This window comes from Malurus melanocephalus, unplaced genomic scaffold (assembly GCF_030028575.1).
Source record: "Malurus melanocephalus ecotype Western Australia unplaced genomic scaffold, MMel_1.1 scaffold_550, whole genome shotgun sequence".
NCBI classification, from domain to species: Eukaryota; Metazoa; Chordata; class Aves; order Passeriformes; family Maluridae; genus Malurus; species Malurus melanocephalus.
This window is the reverse complement of record NW_026623782.1, coordinates 23,005-42,227: the sequence shown is the minus strand read 5'-3', so window position 1 is coordinate 42,227 and position 19,223 is coordinate 23,005. Positions and strand designations below refer to the sequence as shown.

The 19,223-nt window shown below is 38.7% G+C and overlaps 1 protein-coding gene across 3 annotated transcripts in view; it reads left to right on the top strand.

Annotated features, from left to right (window-relative positions):
* Positions 1–19,223, top strand: part of LOC130583047 (dystrophin-like) — a 382,130-nt gene that overhangs the window by 342,517 nt on the left and 20,390 nt on the right. For 2 of the 3 annotated variants that reach the window (XM_057382115.1, XM_057382113.1), the window contains 5 exons: positions 2,737–2,873; positions 3,641–3,679; positions 8,168–8,233; positions 9,579–9,644; positions 12,770–12,928. In XM_057382115.1, the coding sequence (XP_057238098.1) occupies positions 2,737–2,873; positions 3,641–3,679; positions 8,168–8,233; positions 9,579–9,644; positions 12,770–12,928 (467 nt within the window). The remainder of the gene's footprint in view (positions 1–2,736; positions 2,874–3,640; positions 3,680–8,167; positions 8,234–9,578; positions 9,645–12,769; positions 12,929–19,223) is intronic. The other variant, XM_057382114.1, reaches the window with a different exon arrangement.

The following is a 19,223-nucleotide window of genomic DNA, read 5'->3' as shown; positions in this document are numbered from 1 at the left end:
TCCCTCCCTTTTAGTATCAAAAATTTTTGAGCACTGCAGTCTTTAATTCTGCTTACGGGAGCTTTGAGAACTCATGCTAAATACCTGAGGGATGTGATAATTTTCCCTCTCTTACAAAAGGTTGAGTCAGAATAAGGCAAGGCAGTTGCCTGATTTTCATTTAGACAGAAGAATTGCAACAATTATTCCTGAAAGCAACACAGCTTGATTTATTGTTCAAAGAGATAAGCTTTTAAAGAGGTTTCAAACAAAGCATAGAAGACAGCTTATAGACTGAGATGGAAATGCAGGATGATTTTTCTGTTAGGGTTTGATGCAGTGACACACAAACATAAAAAACACATTGTTGGAAGGAAGTGTGTCACACTGATAGACCTGTCTACATCTAGGGTTTMCAGTCAGGGATGAGGTCTGGGGAGGGGGTTTGGCAAGGCACTTTCTTAAACCAAACTGGGAAAAGTCTGCTGGTGGTAAAGTTATCCTATGTGAATCGAAAGAACTATTTCTTATGAAATAATTTGGTTTCAGAATACTTTTGGAACATGCTCGACCCAGAGGCTTGTGTGTTGCTTTCATTTAAGAGAGCTAGGATGCTGAAACTCCACTGTTTCTTCCTCATAAACCAGTTCTGCTGGGAATTTTGGTCTGGATGATTTTACTCTAAAAAYCATTTGTAATAAAACATCTGTGGAGTAAATCARGSTTTGGCTGAAAATAGCCTCAGTTTRTCATCTCGTTCACATAATAATTACATTTTCTTTGCCTTTCCTGTGCTCCTTRAACATTTTTAAAGGGCACTTGGATCGTATGAGAGKTGTCTGATGCTTTTAGYTGTCACTAGAAGATGTATTTTCTTCTTGGGATTCTTGTGGTAGCAGCTAGATCMGGGTSTTTCTGTGCAAACACAGCATTTTGCTGTTTGCTTGTCATGGAAAAGGTTCRGGGGAGAACAGTCCCAGGAAGGYTGAAGCAAAGAATGTTTCATTGCTAATCAWACCTGAAAYCACTTAATCTAAATAACAGTCAAATGCAATAGAAAGTGTTCTCAACATCAAAAATAGACAGGGCATTAATAAATGGTTATGAATGGCACAAGTGAGCAACTGGACAGAAAGCTTAATCTATTTGTGCTGAGATTAAATGTTGAAAGTTTCCCTGTGTTTGCTGCTCTGTTGATGACAAGCTGGTTAGGAGCTGGCAGGCACTGCAGATGGAATTCAGCAGAGGGAATTCCCTTCTCTAGGGGCATGGGCGGGGAGCCACCTCAATAAATCTCCTTTCTGCAGTCCTCTGGTGGTCTGGACGCACTTAATCCCTCCCTTCCCCAAATGTCTTTACTTCCAATGAATTAAAGAAAGCTGATACTGAGTATTACTGWATATTACTGAATATTATCTCAATTGCTTGAACATACAGATGCTGCTGTACTGGCTCATAGCTTCTGCTGTGTCACTTCTCTGCCAGTCATTGCTTTCACTGAATTTCCCTGCCAAACAGTCTGACCACAAAGGGAGCCAAATTCTTTCCAGCTTTACATGAAGCTTGTAGGTATCATAAGTACAGGGATGATATTTGCCTTTTCTGTTAATGCCTTTCAGTCTTTCTGCAGATAAATTTTCAGGGCATCCTTAATTTTCCTATTTTTAAAAAATCGATCTGTGTTTAAGCAGCTCTGTGAAGGTTGGCTTGAGTGATAGGTTTCATCATATCCTTCCTCTCTAAGCAGCAGGCATAGAACTCAGTAAAAATGTCAGAAAGATTAACTTTTCCCTCATTTCTTTCCTTTAAATTASATACACTGCAGAAGATATTGTTATRTGGGTCAGGAGGAWTTTAATTTACTGTAAAAGAGCAGTACTTCAGGGTCTAGTGTTTCTGCAAGGTTCAGAGAAGGGAGTGCAGTCTGATTAAGGTAATTGAAGTCTTACATTAAAATTCGTCAGGAAATTGCCCAATTCTTCGTCAGGCTCTTGCATYTTCACAGCAGACATCCTTTAAACTCTTCTTGACTCTTTCTGGTCGTTGGGACTCTAAATCTATGTTGTGCTCCTCTGCTGGTCTCTACAGCAGCAAGGGAAGCCTGCTGCAGGCAGGGGAGTAGAAAACTTCATGCAAATTGTTCTCTCCTTGGGGTATTTATCTGAAATGCTGTTAGCTTCACACTGAGCAGGAAGAGGTAACTGATCTGAGACCTTTCAGCAGCTCCCACCTGCTTYTTGTCTCCCTCTGATCAAAATATTAATGGCACAGAAGTTTGAGGAGGGAAACAGGAAAGAAGATGTACCTAGAGATTTTCACAGACTGACAAGTCCATGAGATGGAGATGACAAGAGGTGGGATCCAGCCAGGGAAGCACCCAGCTGGACACACAGACTGGCTGTGTGTCCTCCACTACAGCCATTTTAGTGCTGAACCAAAAGGAGGCAGAGAGTCTTCCCCAGCCTGGTGAGGAAATGACAAATTCTTGTCTGAGATCACCCGAGGTGAGGCATGAGCCTGTCAGGAGGTTTTGGAGCTTCTTCCCTTTCCCTCTTCCTCCCCACYAGCAGTGTTCTGTGTAGTGCATTGTAAGTGACAGTGATGGACAAATAAAATTTGCTGTTCCGGGGCTCGAGCCATTGGCAGCTCTGCCTGGTGTGATCACAGCTCTTCCAAGTGACCCAGCAAAGGAAGAAGCAGCTGAAAAACAGTAACAACCTCATGAGAGATGATTTGATTGTGATTTGTGGCTTTCAGACAACTTCAGGAGAAGACGTCCGTGACTTTGCCAAGGTACTAAAAAACAAATTTCGAACAAAAAGATATTTTGCAAAGCACCCACGAATGGGCTACCTGCCTGTGCAAACTGTCTTGGAGGGAGACAACATGGAAACGTGAGTAGCTCTGAAGTATCTAAGCAGCAATTCATTTGGTTACACTATTTGAGCTCCCCAGCTGGTGCCAACTCCTTTCACTTCCTAAATGCATAAAGCCTCTTCATGTCTTTCATTTCTGTTTACCTCGGCTGGCAGGAAAACACAAGCTGGGCTTCCAGTTGCCATTGCCTTTATCTGCTTTCACCTGTCCTTATAGAGGAACTTCAGCTTCAGTTAGCAAAACAAAAAAAAAAAAATATTCACAATCTTACTGGCAGTCTTACAGACWTCTAAGTTTGATGCACAATTTGGAGGCTAATGATACCTTCATTRAATTTTTATTTTCTTCCAAATGGGTATCTTTCCTTGGTTTTATTTTTTTTAATTAGGCTACCGTGTTTGCAAGCTTCCCAGATGATTTCTTCTTTTCTCAGCCTATAAATTTAGTCTTACTAAATGACTTTGATGTCTTCATGGAAAAAAAAGCAGTAATGATGCACATGGAGAAATCAATGACTTAACCCAGTTCCCTTTGGTTTTTTAATCAGTTGTTTAATGGCAATTGCACGCAGCTTGTTCTCGCTCTTTCTCTTTCTCYTTTTAAATTTTAGATTTCAAGGATTTTTTTCTCACTTTTTGGTTGGTTGCTGTTCACAGCCATTCATGTTGGTCTGTTGRATTTCTGCTTTTTAGTTGTTGTGATTTTTTTTTTAACCTTTCTGTAATTATTTTGCTGCTGAGTTTCTTCTGCCTCTCTCTTCACCTCCTCATTTTTTGTCTTGCAGTCCTGTTACTCTGATCAACTTCTGGCCAGTAGATTCTGCGTGAGTACTTTTGCTGAAGTGTGCTGCTGCTGCTACTGCTGCTGCGCTCCCTCACTTTTTCTTTTTGTTTGTTTCTTTGTTTAGTTTTACATGAGATCATTTCCTTCTTTCTTTATGATTATTTCCTTTGATGCACTCACTGAAGGAATGTTTTGATCCCAAATAAGTAGAATGAGACAAATCCTGGAAATTCCAGCAGACATGGATTTTGTACTGTGTACTCTTTCTGGAGTATATATTTTTCATGGAATTAACAGGGGTTTCCTGCAGACCTACTAATGCTTATCAAAGTTTGTCATTTAAAAATCTGTGTTTCTGAATAAGTGTCRATCCCTCTGAATGTATACTAAATGCTTTTTGAAAGACAGAGATTGAACTTGACATGGATTTAATTCAGTTTCAGGAATKACAGTTTTGCAGATAAAGCTATAATTTGGTTTTATGTGCAACCCTGCACACTTGAGTGCCCCAGTTAATCCAGAGCTCACTGGGTATTTATTTCATTACGGTCTTTTAGATACATTCMGGTTTGCAAAGGCAGGTTGAAATGGGGAAATGTTTACTGTATTTTTTCAGAAGTTAAAAAGCAGGGCTTTTCAGCTGTGAAACGGATTTTCATTCTTGCACCACTCCAACACATGCATTGTCTAACTATTGTGGTAATAGTCTCAGAATAAACTAAAGATAGATACATGTTTGCCATTGTGGCATTTGCTACTTCTARTGTTTCACAGATGCTTCTAGAATAATGTTAAATAAGGAGTAATTTTAATTTACATATTGATAACTAATGAGAACTTAATAAATAGATTTTTTTTTTGTATATTTCTACATGGTGGAATGTATATAGCTTGCACCTCCATTGAATCTTTTGTAGAATAAACGAGTGAAATGTATACATTGGAATATTGRTTTATAATTTTCACTGGGAGCACAAACCATTGGGAAGCCAAGAGAAGTGCTCTACCTAGGAAATTTAGGCAACCAAGAAGCACATCTAACACTGCAAACCTCAAATGGTTGAGAATTCACCCACAAGAGGGCCAGAASTCTGGAGCCAGACTGAAATAAGGGGCTTTGAGCTTTATAAATGCAACTATGGATGYAGATTTCTTATACTTCAGAGCAATTGCAAAGTAAAAGTAACATTCAGAAAAGCTTGGATCATATGGAATGCCATTGCTACATCTGACATAACATGACATTAAGCTGTCATAACATGGTTAATTCTAGTTACTTGCAGTGATARCATTGTGGTGTGCCTACACCAATAGCTTCACACCAAAGGTTTGCTGTTGTATGCTACAGGGAGTTTAATAATGTAATACTTCAGAAAACTTGAGAAATACCGAGGAGCAGGATTTGTACAGAGAGGTTGCACTTTTTGTCAGACTAACTCAGGTGTCTTCTGGTGCACAATCCTTTCATCTGGTCTAACAAGGAAGCAGAAAAATAAGAAATTAATAGAAATGCCCTTCATTTTRTTCTGCTAACTTTATTTCTTTCCTTCATGGTATAGCATTTGACCTGCAATTCACGTTACTGAACTACACGGGTTTAAAGCTGTTTCTCAGTTACAGGGTGATTCCAGCTTCAGCAGAAAAACCAGTTGTTGTAAAAGTTTCCCATGATTTCTACACTCATACCTTTTTCTGGTGTTGTCATGCCAGTTTTTGGGTTATCCTTGAAGTGCCTCAGAAGAGCATCACCTGGCAGCACTCTGCAATGCTGTTGCTATTTTGACACTAATATGTGGTGTACATGGACTTGTTTATAAATAGACAATTTGTTTTGCTGGAAGTTAATGGTTCTGACTGCTTATTATCCASTATTTTGCCCAGATACTCTGCTTGTCAGGCATTAAAGGGACAGTTCACAAGTCTTACAWAGCTGTGAGAATTTGTGTCTTTTTACTTGAACTGTGATGATACMAATACAATTTACTTGATTCTACAGWAAAATGATGAACAAAGGAARGTAYCCTTGTCCTGCCAGCCAMATCTCCAGGGMTGCAGGGAATTGCAGGAAGGTGCTGTTTGCTACTTGGTCACCAYTTGACTAGAATTCCCAGGGTGCTCCTGCAGCCCCCAGCCTGTGCAAGGCAGCTCTGGAGCCCYTGTGAAATGGATGGTTATCTTGGCTAAATATTGGCTGTGTCACTCAGCCTTCTTGCTGGCTGTTTGAGCTGATTAGGTGTGCTGGGTATGTGTGCTCAGAAAGGAAGGACTGTGAGCTCTAGCACAGATGGTCACTAAGAGTGTGTAAAATGCAGCACAGTCATTCTCGAGTTTGTTCAGAGACTGGCAAAAGTACCTCTGAGCAGCTGAGTTTAACACAAAGCAGTGCTCCTCTAGTAGGTTTGCTTTCTAAAGCAAACTTTTAAAAATCTGTTTGAGGAATATCTCCATTGCAGTATGTTCTGAAGGATAGACAAACCTGGAATTGTAGCCTCATCCCTGCTTGCAAGGGAGAATCAGCTTCAGTAAGTTACACAATACGGTTGTCTTTTAAAAATATATATTTAYATATTTTACACAGCTTAGTCACTTTTGGAGTGGAAGCACAGTTTCAAGGCAGCAAAGCTATGTTCATGGCAAGGATGTGTTCATGCAGTCAGGCTTGATTTTTGTCTTGCACTACTGCAAAAAGAGACACCTCTTCATTGCCCATTAGGTCCCAACCAAGTGTTGTCCCTTTGTGTTGGTACAAATAAATGTGCAGTGCCAGGGTGAGAGGCATTGAGTGAATGATCCAGCTCAAAATTAAAACCACTTTTTAACACATATTTCCTAGTCTATGAAGAGTATTAGCATCAACATTTGTGTGTGTGTTGAAAACAAAACCTCTTCATGCATTTATGGTACCAATTAAGACCAGTTTAATCTCTGATGTATGACAAAAAATAGAAAAATGAGGGTAACTTGCATTTATCAGAAAACCATAATTATCTTCCTCCATGATCCACTGCTCTAAAGAAATTGTATCCTTTTCCCCTCCCTTCCCTGCACTGTGCACATTCTTAAACAAAGTAGGATATCAAGTCTCAGAGAAGCAGTTGCCCATCCAYTGAATCTCTGCTGCACTGAGGAACTCTGTGAGCTGAGTATTTATCCTCCAGTGTGCTCTGGCAATGCTTGAACATGTGATCAGTAAAAGTGGAGGCCAAAGCTCATTTCGGACAAAATAAAGATTTGTTATACTTGGCCTGTAATGTCTTAAAGACAAAAAAAAACTTTGCTGTTCTGTGTGAAGAGAGATRTAAATGGTGATGAATTCTGTGTATCGAGCATACAGCTCTATGAATTCAGAAGRACCCTAATCTAGAGCCCTTTGGAGGCTGATGAGAAACCTGGAAGCTGACAAGTCTGGTAAATTTACAGCAGGATTGTCAAACTTCTAACATGGGATTGTTACAAACCAGAAGATTTTTAAAGTTTTGGTTTATAACTAGCAAATACAAAATCTGCCTGCTTGTGCGATGCAGTGCAATCACTTTTGGGCAGTCCCAACCTGATCTATAGTATCCAACAATTTAAAATGGGGAGAAACTCCTTCTTCAGGCAGTTCTAGAATGAGAATTGGCAGAGATGGAATAAAGGGCAGTTGAAATTCAGCAAAAATATGAAATTGCCATACAATTTGGGAAGCTGCATCACCTTTTGTTAGTGTGGCACTTCCCAATACACATAGATTGGCTAAATCCCACATGGCAGCTAAGGGTGCTTTCTGAAGTACACAGGCAAAGTACAAATTATTGTTGRTGTTTTCCAGAGGTGAGGCTGTAAGAAACAATGCTCTTAATTGATGAGAAAAGTCCCATGAATTTTCATCAACAAAAAAAACTGAAAAGGACTTCATGCCATCTGTCAGGCAGAAAACCCAACAAAATTGACTGTGTTCCCCTATATAACACACTGGTCTGCAGCTGAGATTGCACCTCTTCAAAGACACTAGGCAAAATCATCAGTGTCTGCAGTGTGTCATTAAAGGCTCGTTTCAGACATTTTATGCTTCTTGTATTTATTTCTAGCTGCTTGTGGAATAATCCTTAAAGGCTCTTTTAAGTGGGATGTGCTGGAAGCAGGCACCGGAGCAGGGTGGGAGGCAGAGGAGAGGTTCCCAGCAGGACTTTGGCAGCCGGTGCAGGGCTGCATGTGAAGCAGAAATGCCAGTGAAGGAGGCAGGTGTGAAGGGAAAACCAGGGTGAAAAAATCTTCTATAAACTCTTGGAAAAAGGCTTCTTCAGGAATTGGTGTGAAGAAAAGTCGTGGCAACAAACGGATTGCAAATGGTCAGAATCCCCAGCGTGGCACCACAAAACTTTGCACCGATGCCTCGAGGAGGCACACAACACCTGGAGTTCTAACATGCTTTTTATCAAACGTGGCATATCAAGCATAGAGATGTGAGGGTAAAAGGCATAGCTAAGTGTCTTTTTACTTTTAAAGGGGTATTGTTTGTGATTAATCAGTGTTTTCTGCCTTATAGGCCTGCCTCGTCCCCTCAGCTCTCACACGATGATACTCATTCACGCATTGAACATTATGCTAGCAGGTATGAGACCAGCTGGGTGTTAGGCACATCTTTCTCTTAAAATTACTTTGRAAAGGAAAAATTGAGGGCTAGAGGCTACCTGAGCACTTCTTAAAGAAACATAAAATTTGGGGTTTTGCTGTCCAGGCTTTGGGATGCAAGGGCATCATCTGTGGTTGCTGTTAACCAGCCTGTCCTAATTTGCATGCCAGAGCACCTGTATGGTCAGAATTGGCATTTAGGTCCCATGGGGTCCTCGTTAAGCTGTGCACTCAGTTACTGAGATTTTAACAGGACCTGTAGTGATAGGACAAGAGGTAAWGTTTTAAACTAGAAGAGGGCAGATTCAAACTAGATGAAGGAATTTTTGCAATGAGGGTGTTGAAGCACTGGGAGCAGATTGCCCAGAGAAGTGGTGAATGCCCCATCCCTGAAAWTGCTTAAGGTCAGACTGGATGGGGCTCTGAGCCACCTGGTCTASTTGAAGATGTCCYTGCTTAGTKCAGGGGTGTTGGACTGGAGAYCTTTATAAAAAGTCCCTGYCRACCCAAACTGTTCTATGATTCTGCATAGGGTTTTTATTTTCATATGGACTGTGGTGTAATAGTCCAAATGAGAAGAGCAGAAACCTCCAAACTCTTATATGAGTCTCAGGTGTCATTRTAATGTCAATTCACCTCATGAAATACCACAAACAGGATTTTTGCTTGATTTGGAGGATTCCAATAGTGGTATATCACTGCTTTAGTTCGATTCTCTGCTTTCATACTGCTCTAAAGAATCAAAAAGTGGGTTGATTGCAAATACAAAAATGTTTTTTCCACCAAGCAAATTTTCATGGTTGAGGTTGTGAAAAATAATTATTCTGGCCTCTTTGYCTCCTCCAATATCACTTGATCAGGAGAGGTGTTTCTGAATTATGCAGGACATTTCGGAGGGGGTGAGTGTGAGAACTAATGAGAAATGACTGATCATTGCAGTTTTCATGATGACATTGCCAGGTACAAAGCAATTTGTGTAATCCCCTGGCATCTTAAGGCTTTTCTTTGATTTTGGAATTAATTAATCAAGAGAAGTTGGAATCTAACCTCAGAGAAGTTGGAATATAACCTCAGAGAAAGGGTTGGAAACYTAGAAGTGAGTTTAGCCAGGCCATTGTAACAATCAATGCCAGGCCATTGTAGCAATCAATCTTTGGCAATAGCTTATTGCAAAACCTTTTGGTAATCAACAGTGAGTGTAAAATAATTTAAGTTTCAAATTCATCAAAAACATCACGCTCCTTAATTCTTTCCAGAATGTTAGAACAAACAAAGATTCTGAAAAACATAATTGGTTTTAATGAGTCTTGTTTATTTTTCCACAGGCTAGCAGAAATGGAGAACACCAATGGTTCTTACCTAAATGACAGTATTTCACCTAATGAGAGCATGTAAGTAGGCTGTTTTCRTGGGTTTGACATGTATTTTCTAAGGGACGGATAATAACTTGTAACAAAATTTTATAGTGCTGAATTTGCATGGCCATGTGCCTCATCTGGTTCAATTTAATGATGTACTCCYGTCCCTTCAATTTGTATCATCTTATTGCCTGGATTTATGGGTTATGGCTTGATATCAAATCTATACAACAAATGATTGATGCCTTCAGAATTAAAACTACYAATTTCTTTCCAAAAATTACTGATTTATTCAGCAAATAATTCTATATTAAAAAAAATGGTTGTCATCTGATGAGTTTTAAGGACAAAGATGCCAAAAAATGCTTCTGTCTGTACTGCAAGCTTAGTCATGGTTAAATTGCTGTAACTAGAAAATGTTGGTGTGGGCAGTGTAATTCAAAACTTCAGTGAGAAAGCAGAAATCTTTGGTGTACAAATACCTGAAATTCATTGCAAGTGTAAGCCAGGAGGGACTGATCATCACCATTAAATACTAGCAGTAGCAAACTGTAAGTTGGACAGATCACTAACAAGCATTCATTGTATTACTTTAAATGTAAAGTTACAAATAWAAGTTTTKATTTTCAAGAAGTAGTTAAATCTTWATTTCACACTGASACCCTTYTGTGGCTCTCCTCTGATGATGATMWTGTTTATTTCTCTGAATGAAAGGACATAGAACCAGGAAACTAACTGTGAGTAATAGTTCTGAAGAAATRTTACAGCACAGAAGCAGCTACATCGTGGGTGTGTTTGAAAATCTGATCTTGGTTCATTAAATGTGTAGGAGAAGCCATAGCATGGATTCTAATTCAATCAGATGTGAAAACCCTCTTCTCTAAAGAAGCAGCTTCTCTAAAAGTGTTTTTATCTATGCTGCATGATGTCATCCTTACCACAGTTTAAAGGAGTGTATTTTTTGAAAATTCAAACAGAATCTAAATTTGTAGCATTCCTTTAAAACACAGAACTCAGTCCAGTTTTCATTCAGGTAAATTGAGATTCCAAATCATTAGCATTTAATGAGKTTGATTCTGAGCCTGTGAGTGTTCTTGGATAATGATAAAGTTTTTTGTTTGTTTCAAAATAGTTTCTCTTTTAATTTGGCAGGATTGTTGCCTGCAAGCTTTGAAAGCTCTACCTCCATGGTAGAGCCAAATACAGCATTTCAATATATTGGCTCAAAAAGGAGAAAGTTAAAATAACCTCAAAACTAATACCTATGCAATGTCATTATATTTTCATGCAGTTAATGAAAACTTGTTTCCAAGTTATATGTCAATTTTGTATTTTTATGGATAGTACTAATGCTATAATAGATGGAATTTTTTGTTGTCCCACTGAAATATTTCAGTGTCCTCATCACACAAATCATGCATACACAGTATCTCTTATATTGCACTCTGGTCTTACTGTTCAGTTCATTCTTTRATTAATTAGAAGCTGTACTGGCATGATTCAGTTCATAAGTTAATCAATGATGATCCAGTTTGCTACTCAGTTTGTACTATTAAAATGAGAATAGATCTGTGCATTTTGCATTTTGSAAGAAATATTATCCAGATAGATACAAATGACAGCAAAATCGAGGCTTACCATGAATGCATGACTGTAATGACTTCAGTTTTGTTTGTCAGATTATGTTTATTTGTTATTCTTGTAAGATTTGGATTATTGGGCTAATCAGTTCAGGTAGAGTGATAGATGGAAGCAAGGAGGGAGGGAAATAAAAACCACAGCATATATATATATATATATATATATATATATATATATATATATATATATCACAATTTTTTTCAATGTGTTGTGTCACTGCATGATGTATAAAATATCTGTGCATGGTGAAAATCACACAAAAATAGTATGCTTGTAAAGTGACATTTTTCTGCAATAGTTATGTCACTTGTTCACTATTAATTCACTTAAGATCCGTAAGAATATTTATAAATGCAAAGCAGTGGTTTGAAGGAAATCACAGTTGAAGTGCTTCATGAAAAGTATAAATTTAGGAACTGGCAAGCCTTTCCTTTTGTGAAAAATTAATACTTCTCTTTTATGAACTAATGTTAATGTGCTCTACATTGCTTTGGCACTCCTGCAGTCATAAAATRGCATCATTAACATTTTCAGGAACAAAATGAAAACAAGGAAAATTATAATTTTTGAACAATAACAGCTGTTCAAAATGCCTGTTAAATTCTGTTTTAGAAATATAACAGAAAAAAACCTAGACTGAATTATGTTACACGAGATCTCCACCACAGTGTCATTTTTAATGACCCAGTCTCATGGTGTGAAGGGAATCCTTTCATGGCTTCTCAGTTACTGCTGTTGGAAGTTGCATTTGGGGCTTGGATGCATCTCCTTAGCACCTAAACCACACCTAAAACAATCCATGTAGTTCTGGGAAGTGATCAGGGTCTTCAGAATTATGTTTGTTTTTCTCTTCCAGAGATATTTCTGTTTCAGATACCAGACAGCTTCGGGGGCAATAGAAATAAAGAAAGAGATCATATGTATTAAACAATATATTTGTATTCTGACTGTGTACATCACTTCTAAATTGAAAAAAAAAAAAAAAAAAACAAACACCTGAGTGAAAAATAGCATACTTTCATTATATTAGTTCAAGGGTCTTGTTGTTTACCTCATTTAGAATTTTATAGAGGAAAAAAATATAAATAAGGCACATTCTTATTATATAAGAAGAATTTGTAGGTTACAAAAATAAATGCATTGCCCTTGCCTGATTGACCCTTCCACAATTCAGATCAGGCATCAGAAGATTGCTTTCTTCCCCAAGAAAATTCCTAATTAAAATTTGTCAGAAGGGGAAAGCTGAGGCTGTCAGCTGTTGCAAAACTTGGCTTTAAGTACCTGAGAAGCAGAGAAGGAGGGAAGTGGTCTCTGCAGAGAAGGAAAATTACCAGAGATTCAGTGGAACAGGTCAGCAGATTTTGCTTCAAGGTGCATTGCTCTGCTGTTGGTTACAAAGAGTTCAGCAAATCTCTTTGTAAGAAATGAGAGACTGGGAGTGAATCATCTCCTCATGTTCACTGTGAAGTTAAAAAGAAGGAAGGGAACAGCCTGTTTTATCCTCCCCTGTTTTCCAGTGATGATGAACACTTGTTAATCCAGCACTACTGCCAAAGTCTGAACCAGGAATCTCCCCTGAGCCAGCCCCGAAGCCCTGCCCAGATCCTGATTTCTCTGGAGAGTGAGGAAAGAGGGGAACTGGAGAGAATCCTCGCAGACCTGGAGGAGGAAAACAGGTGGGTTACACCACCAGCTGCTGAWTTTGAAGTAAAAAGTCTGCAAAATAACTATACTGTACAGTTCGATGGAATTCAGTTTGGTAGCATTTTTAGGGATAAAATGCTGCATTATTTTAGGGATAAAGCTGCATTTTCTTCTGAAAAATAAGTAATYTCATAGTGGGCAAAAGTTGTGTCCSCTTTTCTTTCTCTTTGTTTGGTAATGCTTCTGGCCATTTCTGTAGTCTTTCAATACAAAGTATCATTTGCTRCTTCTAATTTCAAATTTAATTGATGTTATCTTCATTAATCACCATTAAAAAAAAAAAAACCTGATTAAATACTTGAGGCATCTCCTGCAGTCTTCTTTACACAGCACTCTGGAATCATACGCCATCAGCACAAAAACCAGGAGATCTTGACACTGGAAGATTTGTAATTGCAACTGTGAACTACCAAAACCAGACTGTAAGATATGAATTACTTTTCTRTCAAAAATACATGGTTTTGTTTGTCTTCTACTATCTTCAGCTTTTATAGTACAGTCTATTGACATTTTCATGCTCTTTTTTTCTTGCTTCTGTAAGAGCTAAGTATTTCTGCTTACATTGAGGGTTTAATGCACTAATCATTTACCTTAGGCATGTCAAGGAAATAATGCAAGAGTTGGCAGTGYCATAGATCTTCTCTCCATGTGTAAGTCTTCTTTGGATGGTGYTAATCAATTACAGTGGCTCCATCACAGACTTCTTTTATCAGGAGGATTTTGGATAATGCAGAAGATTGTGGGCATCAAGAATGAGGAAAATGCTTCACACAGAAAGCTGTAGTAAACAAAGCTCTTGCTCACTGAACAGCACGGAGAGTCAGTTTGAAACAAACCTCAAACTTCCTACTACATAGTACATAAAGCTCAGGTACTTTCCAAAGTGGAGAAAAATCAGTATTTTGAAACAAGGCATCATGCTTTGCATGTTCAGGACTGTAGCTAAAAAATATCCAGTAACTAATACAGATAAGATAGCTTAATTTTCAGGAGATGGGTTTTATTTTTTTATGTAGTGAGTCATGGAAGAAGAAAAMAATCATAATGCTTTTCTCTCTGAATATGAAATAAACAGCCTAACAGAAAAAGGGGTGGCTTTTAAAGCAGACTAGTTTTAGATTAGAAAGGTAGTGTATGAAAACTAGTATAATATGGAGCTAGATAGMTAAATAATCTAAAAAGCCCTTTGAGAATTTATGCCTTAAATTTCTGCATGGACTTTATTTAATTTAGCAGTTACTGATGAGGGATGGTAAAAAATCTCTGGCATAAATTACACCTTAAAAATATGTGTTTTGAAGTTTGCCAGTCCTGGATTAAACTAGAGCTGTAGACTGTAAGCTTGTTTTTCTCATTGGTACTGCTGGAGGTACAGTTATGGATGGGATACCACGAGAGGCAGCTTCACCTTTTTTATGGGTGCTTTAGGTCTCGACACAACAGGGACAGAGCTCTCTCAGCATGGAGGTCACACTCCTCTGATTTTCATTGATTATGACAAAATCATGACTTTCGTCTCTGCAAACTGCTATAAATAAGTTGCATGTAAAATGTAAGRTAGCTGCTGAAAAGTGAACAAGTTCTTGTCCTGGTTGCTTGTCACAGCCAGATAACCATGATTTTATGGATGAAGCACTGATTCCTGTTCAGAAAAATAAACTATTCAGACAGGGTCAGTCAGGAGCCATTAATATAACTTACCTGCTTCTAAAAGCAGTCTTKTCCCTTTAGATTTCTGTTTCTTAGTCATTCTCCTCTCTCAAGTTTGTGCAAACCCTTTTTGGCTGTTGCCAAAGGTAATCAGCAACCTGACACCTAATTCCTTGTGTGAACCTGGTTCCAGTGAGTGAACACATCTTCCTAAAATGCTYTCCATGTAAACTTTTGTTACTGCCTCATGATGAATACGTTCCTTTGTTTCTGGGGGGCATCTCCCTGCCAGTGCTGAGCTGGATGTGGTGCACAAGTCATCCTTTCCTGCCTGTGTTGACATAACTCCTGTTGCATACACTTGTGATCACTTCTGATAACTCAGRTCCAGCCCTCTGTGCTGTACCTTGTACACTTTTTGTACCTTGTTCACTCTCACAGTCAGAGTGAGATCATGCAGTCACTTTGCAGCAGCTCCTGGGAAAGCAGCCACAAGTACCAAGAAGAAGCAGTGCCGTGATATTGGGGCACCTCATTGTCATTTCTCTTTCTCTTCTGTTCTCCAGTTTTCTGCTTTTCAAAAAAGCCCTTTTCTCRTTTGCTTTGTCTCTTTTGAGCTGTTTATTGAATTCTGACCTCCATTTGGGTTTCAGCTGCAGTTTCTGGCCTCCAAATGTTTCCATCTTCCATCTTTTCTAAATGAAAAAGGCTCTTTGAAATTGTAATTCTGAGGTTTTGCTTTTGGATAGTTCGAAAAGCTCTGTTGCCTATTTTGAATTCTTCTGAAATGCATTCTCTAAGTTACAAACTAACTTAGCTGTGACATGGTTCTGAGTGGGGTTTTGTCAGTTCCAAGGACCTCWTGTTAGTTATTCATTATTTATCTGCTAGCATTTTCAGACCTTGGTGCTTCTGTAGCTTGTAACTATGACTTCYTTAAATAATGTATGGCTAAGATTTGACTGCTAAATAATTTACATTTGTTAAAATGTGAGCATTTTAGAGAATATTTTCAATGGCTGAAAATGTTTTATTTGAGTTTTAGGTCTTCAGGCTTATGCTGAGTTTTGCATCGCATGGAATATTGTGATAAGACAGTTTCTGTATTCAACAGACAACAAGCAATCTTGCTATGGAAAGCATTATTAACTGTATTGCAATATAAATGAAAAAAGCAATTATAAAACCCTCTCAAAAACAATTTACTCAAGAGTGAATGCGTTTCAGAGAGAGAGAAGACAAGTTTTTGTTGTCCATCTAAAGCAGTACATTTCATAGGTTGTACAGTGAGATAGGTAATACTGACTGGGGTGTACTGTAGTAGCATTAAATAGAAAGCTTGTCATTCTTCAGTGACAGAGTCAAAACTTTTTGCAAAGAATTAAAACACATTCCTACTAGTTTAATGAGTCAGGAAAGTGAATGTTTCCTAGTATTTTAGTTGAATCAAGGTGTYTGTCCTCTTTATCCTGTAACAAGAACTGAGACCTCCAGCCAGAGCTGTTTGCCATTCCTTTGCCTTTTGTGACTTGCAGTGGGAGTGCAGTGGGCTGTGTGCCACCAGAGAAGCACTGACACCCTGAATCTCAAAGCTGCCCTGTTTCTGGGTAGCTGTGCTGTTACTTCAGATCTGAAGACTGATGAATGGCCTCCTCACATAAGTTCCTTCTGTATAGTTGCCAACAGCAAGCAAGTGATGCATTTCTAAACATGCTGTGGCTCCTTTTAGTATTTGTTTTGGCATTGAAGAAGGGGAACTAGATCTTCTGAGTGTGAAGCATCGTGAGTAAACAGTCACTCTAGGAGGGACAGGGGTAGGTGGTTCAGTTACCATCTTTGTTTCTTCAGACCACTGATTTTCTGTAGGGAGATAGGAAATAACATGAATTCACAAATTCTCAATTGCCTTTGAGAGGACTACTCAGCAAACAGGGTCCACTAGGATTTCTRTCACCAGGCAATTAATGCTGCCAGTGATAGATGTGATTAATAATTCATGTACTCTTTACTACTCAGCTCTTTACAGTTGCRTAAATCAAGGTTACACTGCATCCTTCCTATGTTACTTTTCTTCACAAATGCCTCAAGGAGATGCAAGCATTGTAAATGGAATATATGAGGTTTGTTATTTTTTAAATATTCTCTTACTGAAGGTGGGTTCATTTTCCCAGTGATGAGTAGATGCAGCAGCACTGTTTGTTTGTCACAGCCAGATGTCAAAGTCTCCAACCTGAGCTATGTTGCAGGAAGGTGAGGTTTCCAAGTACTGCCCATGCTTGCTCAGTTCATTCGTTTACAGAGGAGCATGGTTTTGTCTCCCCTTTTTTTTATGTTCCATTTTATGCTGGAGGTGTCAGAGGGTGCCTTTCCTCAGGACCTGAGGGCTGTGGGCAGTGCCTTGGGTGCCTGGCTCATGGCAGCCCTTTCCACCACACAGCTTAAAACTGTTCCAGAGGGAGGAATAACAGCCATTTGTTCTCTTTTAGGATATTCTTACAGCAGGTTTGAAATTCTTCTCCTTTTTGAGTTTTCAGCTTTTTTTTCCATTATGTTAACACATCTCTTCATTGTTGTTTGTATAAATCCCAGTTACTATGATATTGTTGTTCGTGTGCACTCCACATCACTCTTACAGCTCTTAAGCAATGATGAATCTCAGTTCTCTGGACTAAGGACTGTGTAGCTGGACTGAAAAGGTGCAGCTGGAAAACTCAGTAATACAGGTGCACTGGGCAAACCCACCTKAATCTTTCAAAATGGCATTCCTTTGTTCCAACAATATTACAATATTTAATAACAGAACTCCCAAATCCAGACATASCTCTAGCTGGAAAATATGCAATATCTTTTAAGTTTGTTGTTGTTTTGGTTTTTTTTCTGTAGGCTTTCATATAGATTTTTTAATTATTTTTTTATCAGACATGAAAGGATTTTTATCTGAATTACTCCCTAGTCCTTACTTGTATTTCAATACCATAAAAACTGGAAGGACTCCTCTATATTGATAGAGGCAATAATTGCAGATTTCTTTGTAGCAAGGTATCTGATTGTGCTGTAAGTATGACCAAGTGCATTTGTTTCGTTTCCCATAGGGTGATGTTTTATCTTTTGCTTTACAGCACTTCAAACTTTTGAGTCTGTTGCTCCTAGAATATCATCTGTATTGTACACCTGGGAAATTCCTCATGGGGTAGTGATAGCCAYTGTCTACAGATCTTGTGAAAAGCAAGCTTAATGATCATTCCTGGATAAACTGTAGTCGACAGTAACACCATGTGTAATACTGTTGTCATGTTCATGACTATTCCCTTTTGTATTTTTATTAATTATTCACGAGTTTGTTCAGCTAGAAGTATCAAAAGACATTAATTCATATGGTAGGCATAACTTATAGGACTATATCTATATCCAGTATAGATAGCTAGGTTATAGGACTACATCTATACCCAGTATAGATAGCTAGGTTTTCTACATGATTTTCATAAACTTGAAACTCTGTATTTCACTTAAACAAAAAAATTCATTTGAAAAAACCTCTCTGTAGTTGTCCCACTTCATGTGGGTTTTAGAGAAAGAAATCTTGAATTTTGGAACAGTCTGAAGTTAAGAACGATCAGCCCTTTGTTTTAATCATGTAAAACTAATGCAGAGGAGGGATTATGTATGTCAGACATCCCTTAGGGATTGTTTTGTGGGGGCTCTCACAGTCCCAGGTTAGGATGTGTCCATTGTGCAGCTGCTGAGGAGCACAGGGACCTTTGAAGAACAGTCAGTGGCTTATCTTTGTCTTTGGAATTCCTTTCTCACCCATGTGAAATAACTAGTCCTGCTTCAGTTCATGGTCAGGTCACAACAATGTGCTTTCAGAAGTGCCTTTTTTGGGAGGTTTCCGAGGTGCTGTTAAGCTTCCAGACCAAACTGTCAGAGTGTGTTGTGGTTTGCAGGCAGAACTGGCAAAAGGTGTCTGTTCTCACAACCTCAAATACGAGCGAGTTGGAAAAAGTAAAATCTGGGTCACTGCTTGTGATGAGTAAGCAGTTACCAGAGCATCGAGCAGCTTTTCCCCCTCTGGGAAGCTGTAAAAGAACATCATAGCAACAAAATCCCAATGCAGTTTGTTAGGCCTCCCTTGCCTATGAAGTTTCTGCTACAAGTTACTATTTTTGTGGTTTTGGACTGTTATCTCTAACAAGGTTTCTGTTTCTTACCTTCTGTGCTTTCCCTGCTCAGTAGACATTTTTTCTCATGTGGGACACTATAGATCATATTAATCTACGGAGTGTTTTACTGGAGTAAAATTGAAGTTTTATGGAACAAAAGAGCAAGCTTTGCAGCTCCATAAAGTTATAGTAGACAGCAGCACTCTAGGCAGGACAATGAAGATGGAAATTATAGCCCCAAAAGTGAGTGCAGTTCAGTTTAACAGACTGGATCACTACTTTGTCTTCTTCTCATCTTAAGCTGATAATTTTAACCCTAGTCTGGAAATGTTTTTGCAGCTAGGAGGAGAGTGATATGACCTGACTGACAGCAGCTGAATTCTGTGTTTTGCTCTGACTTTTTGTGTGGCTGCCTCTCTCAGGTTTCTCACCTGTAAAACAGACAGGCTGGCCAGGT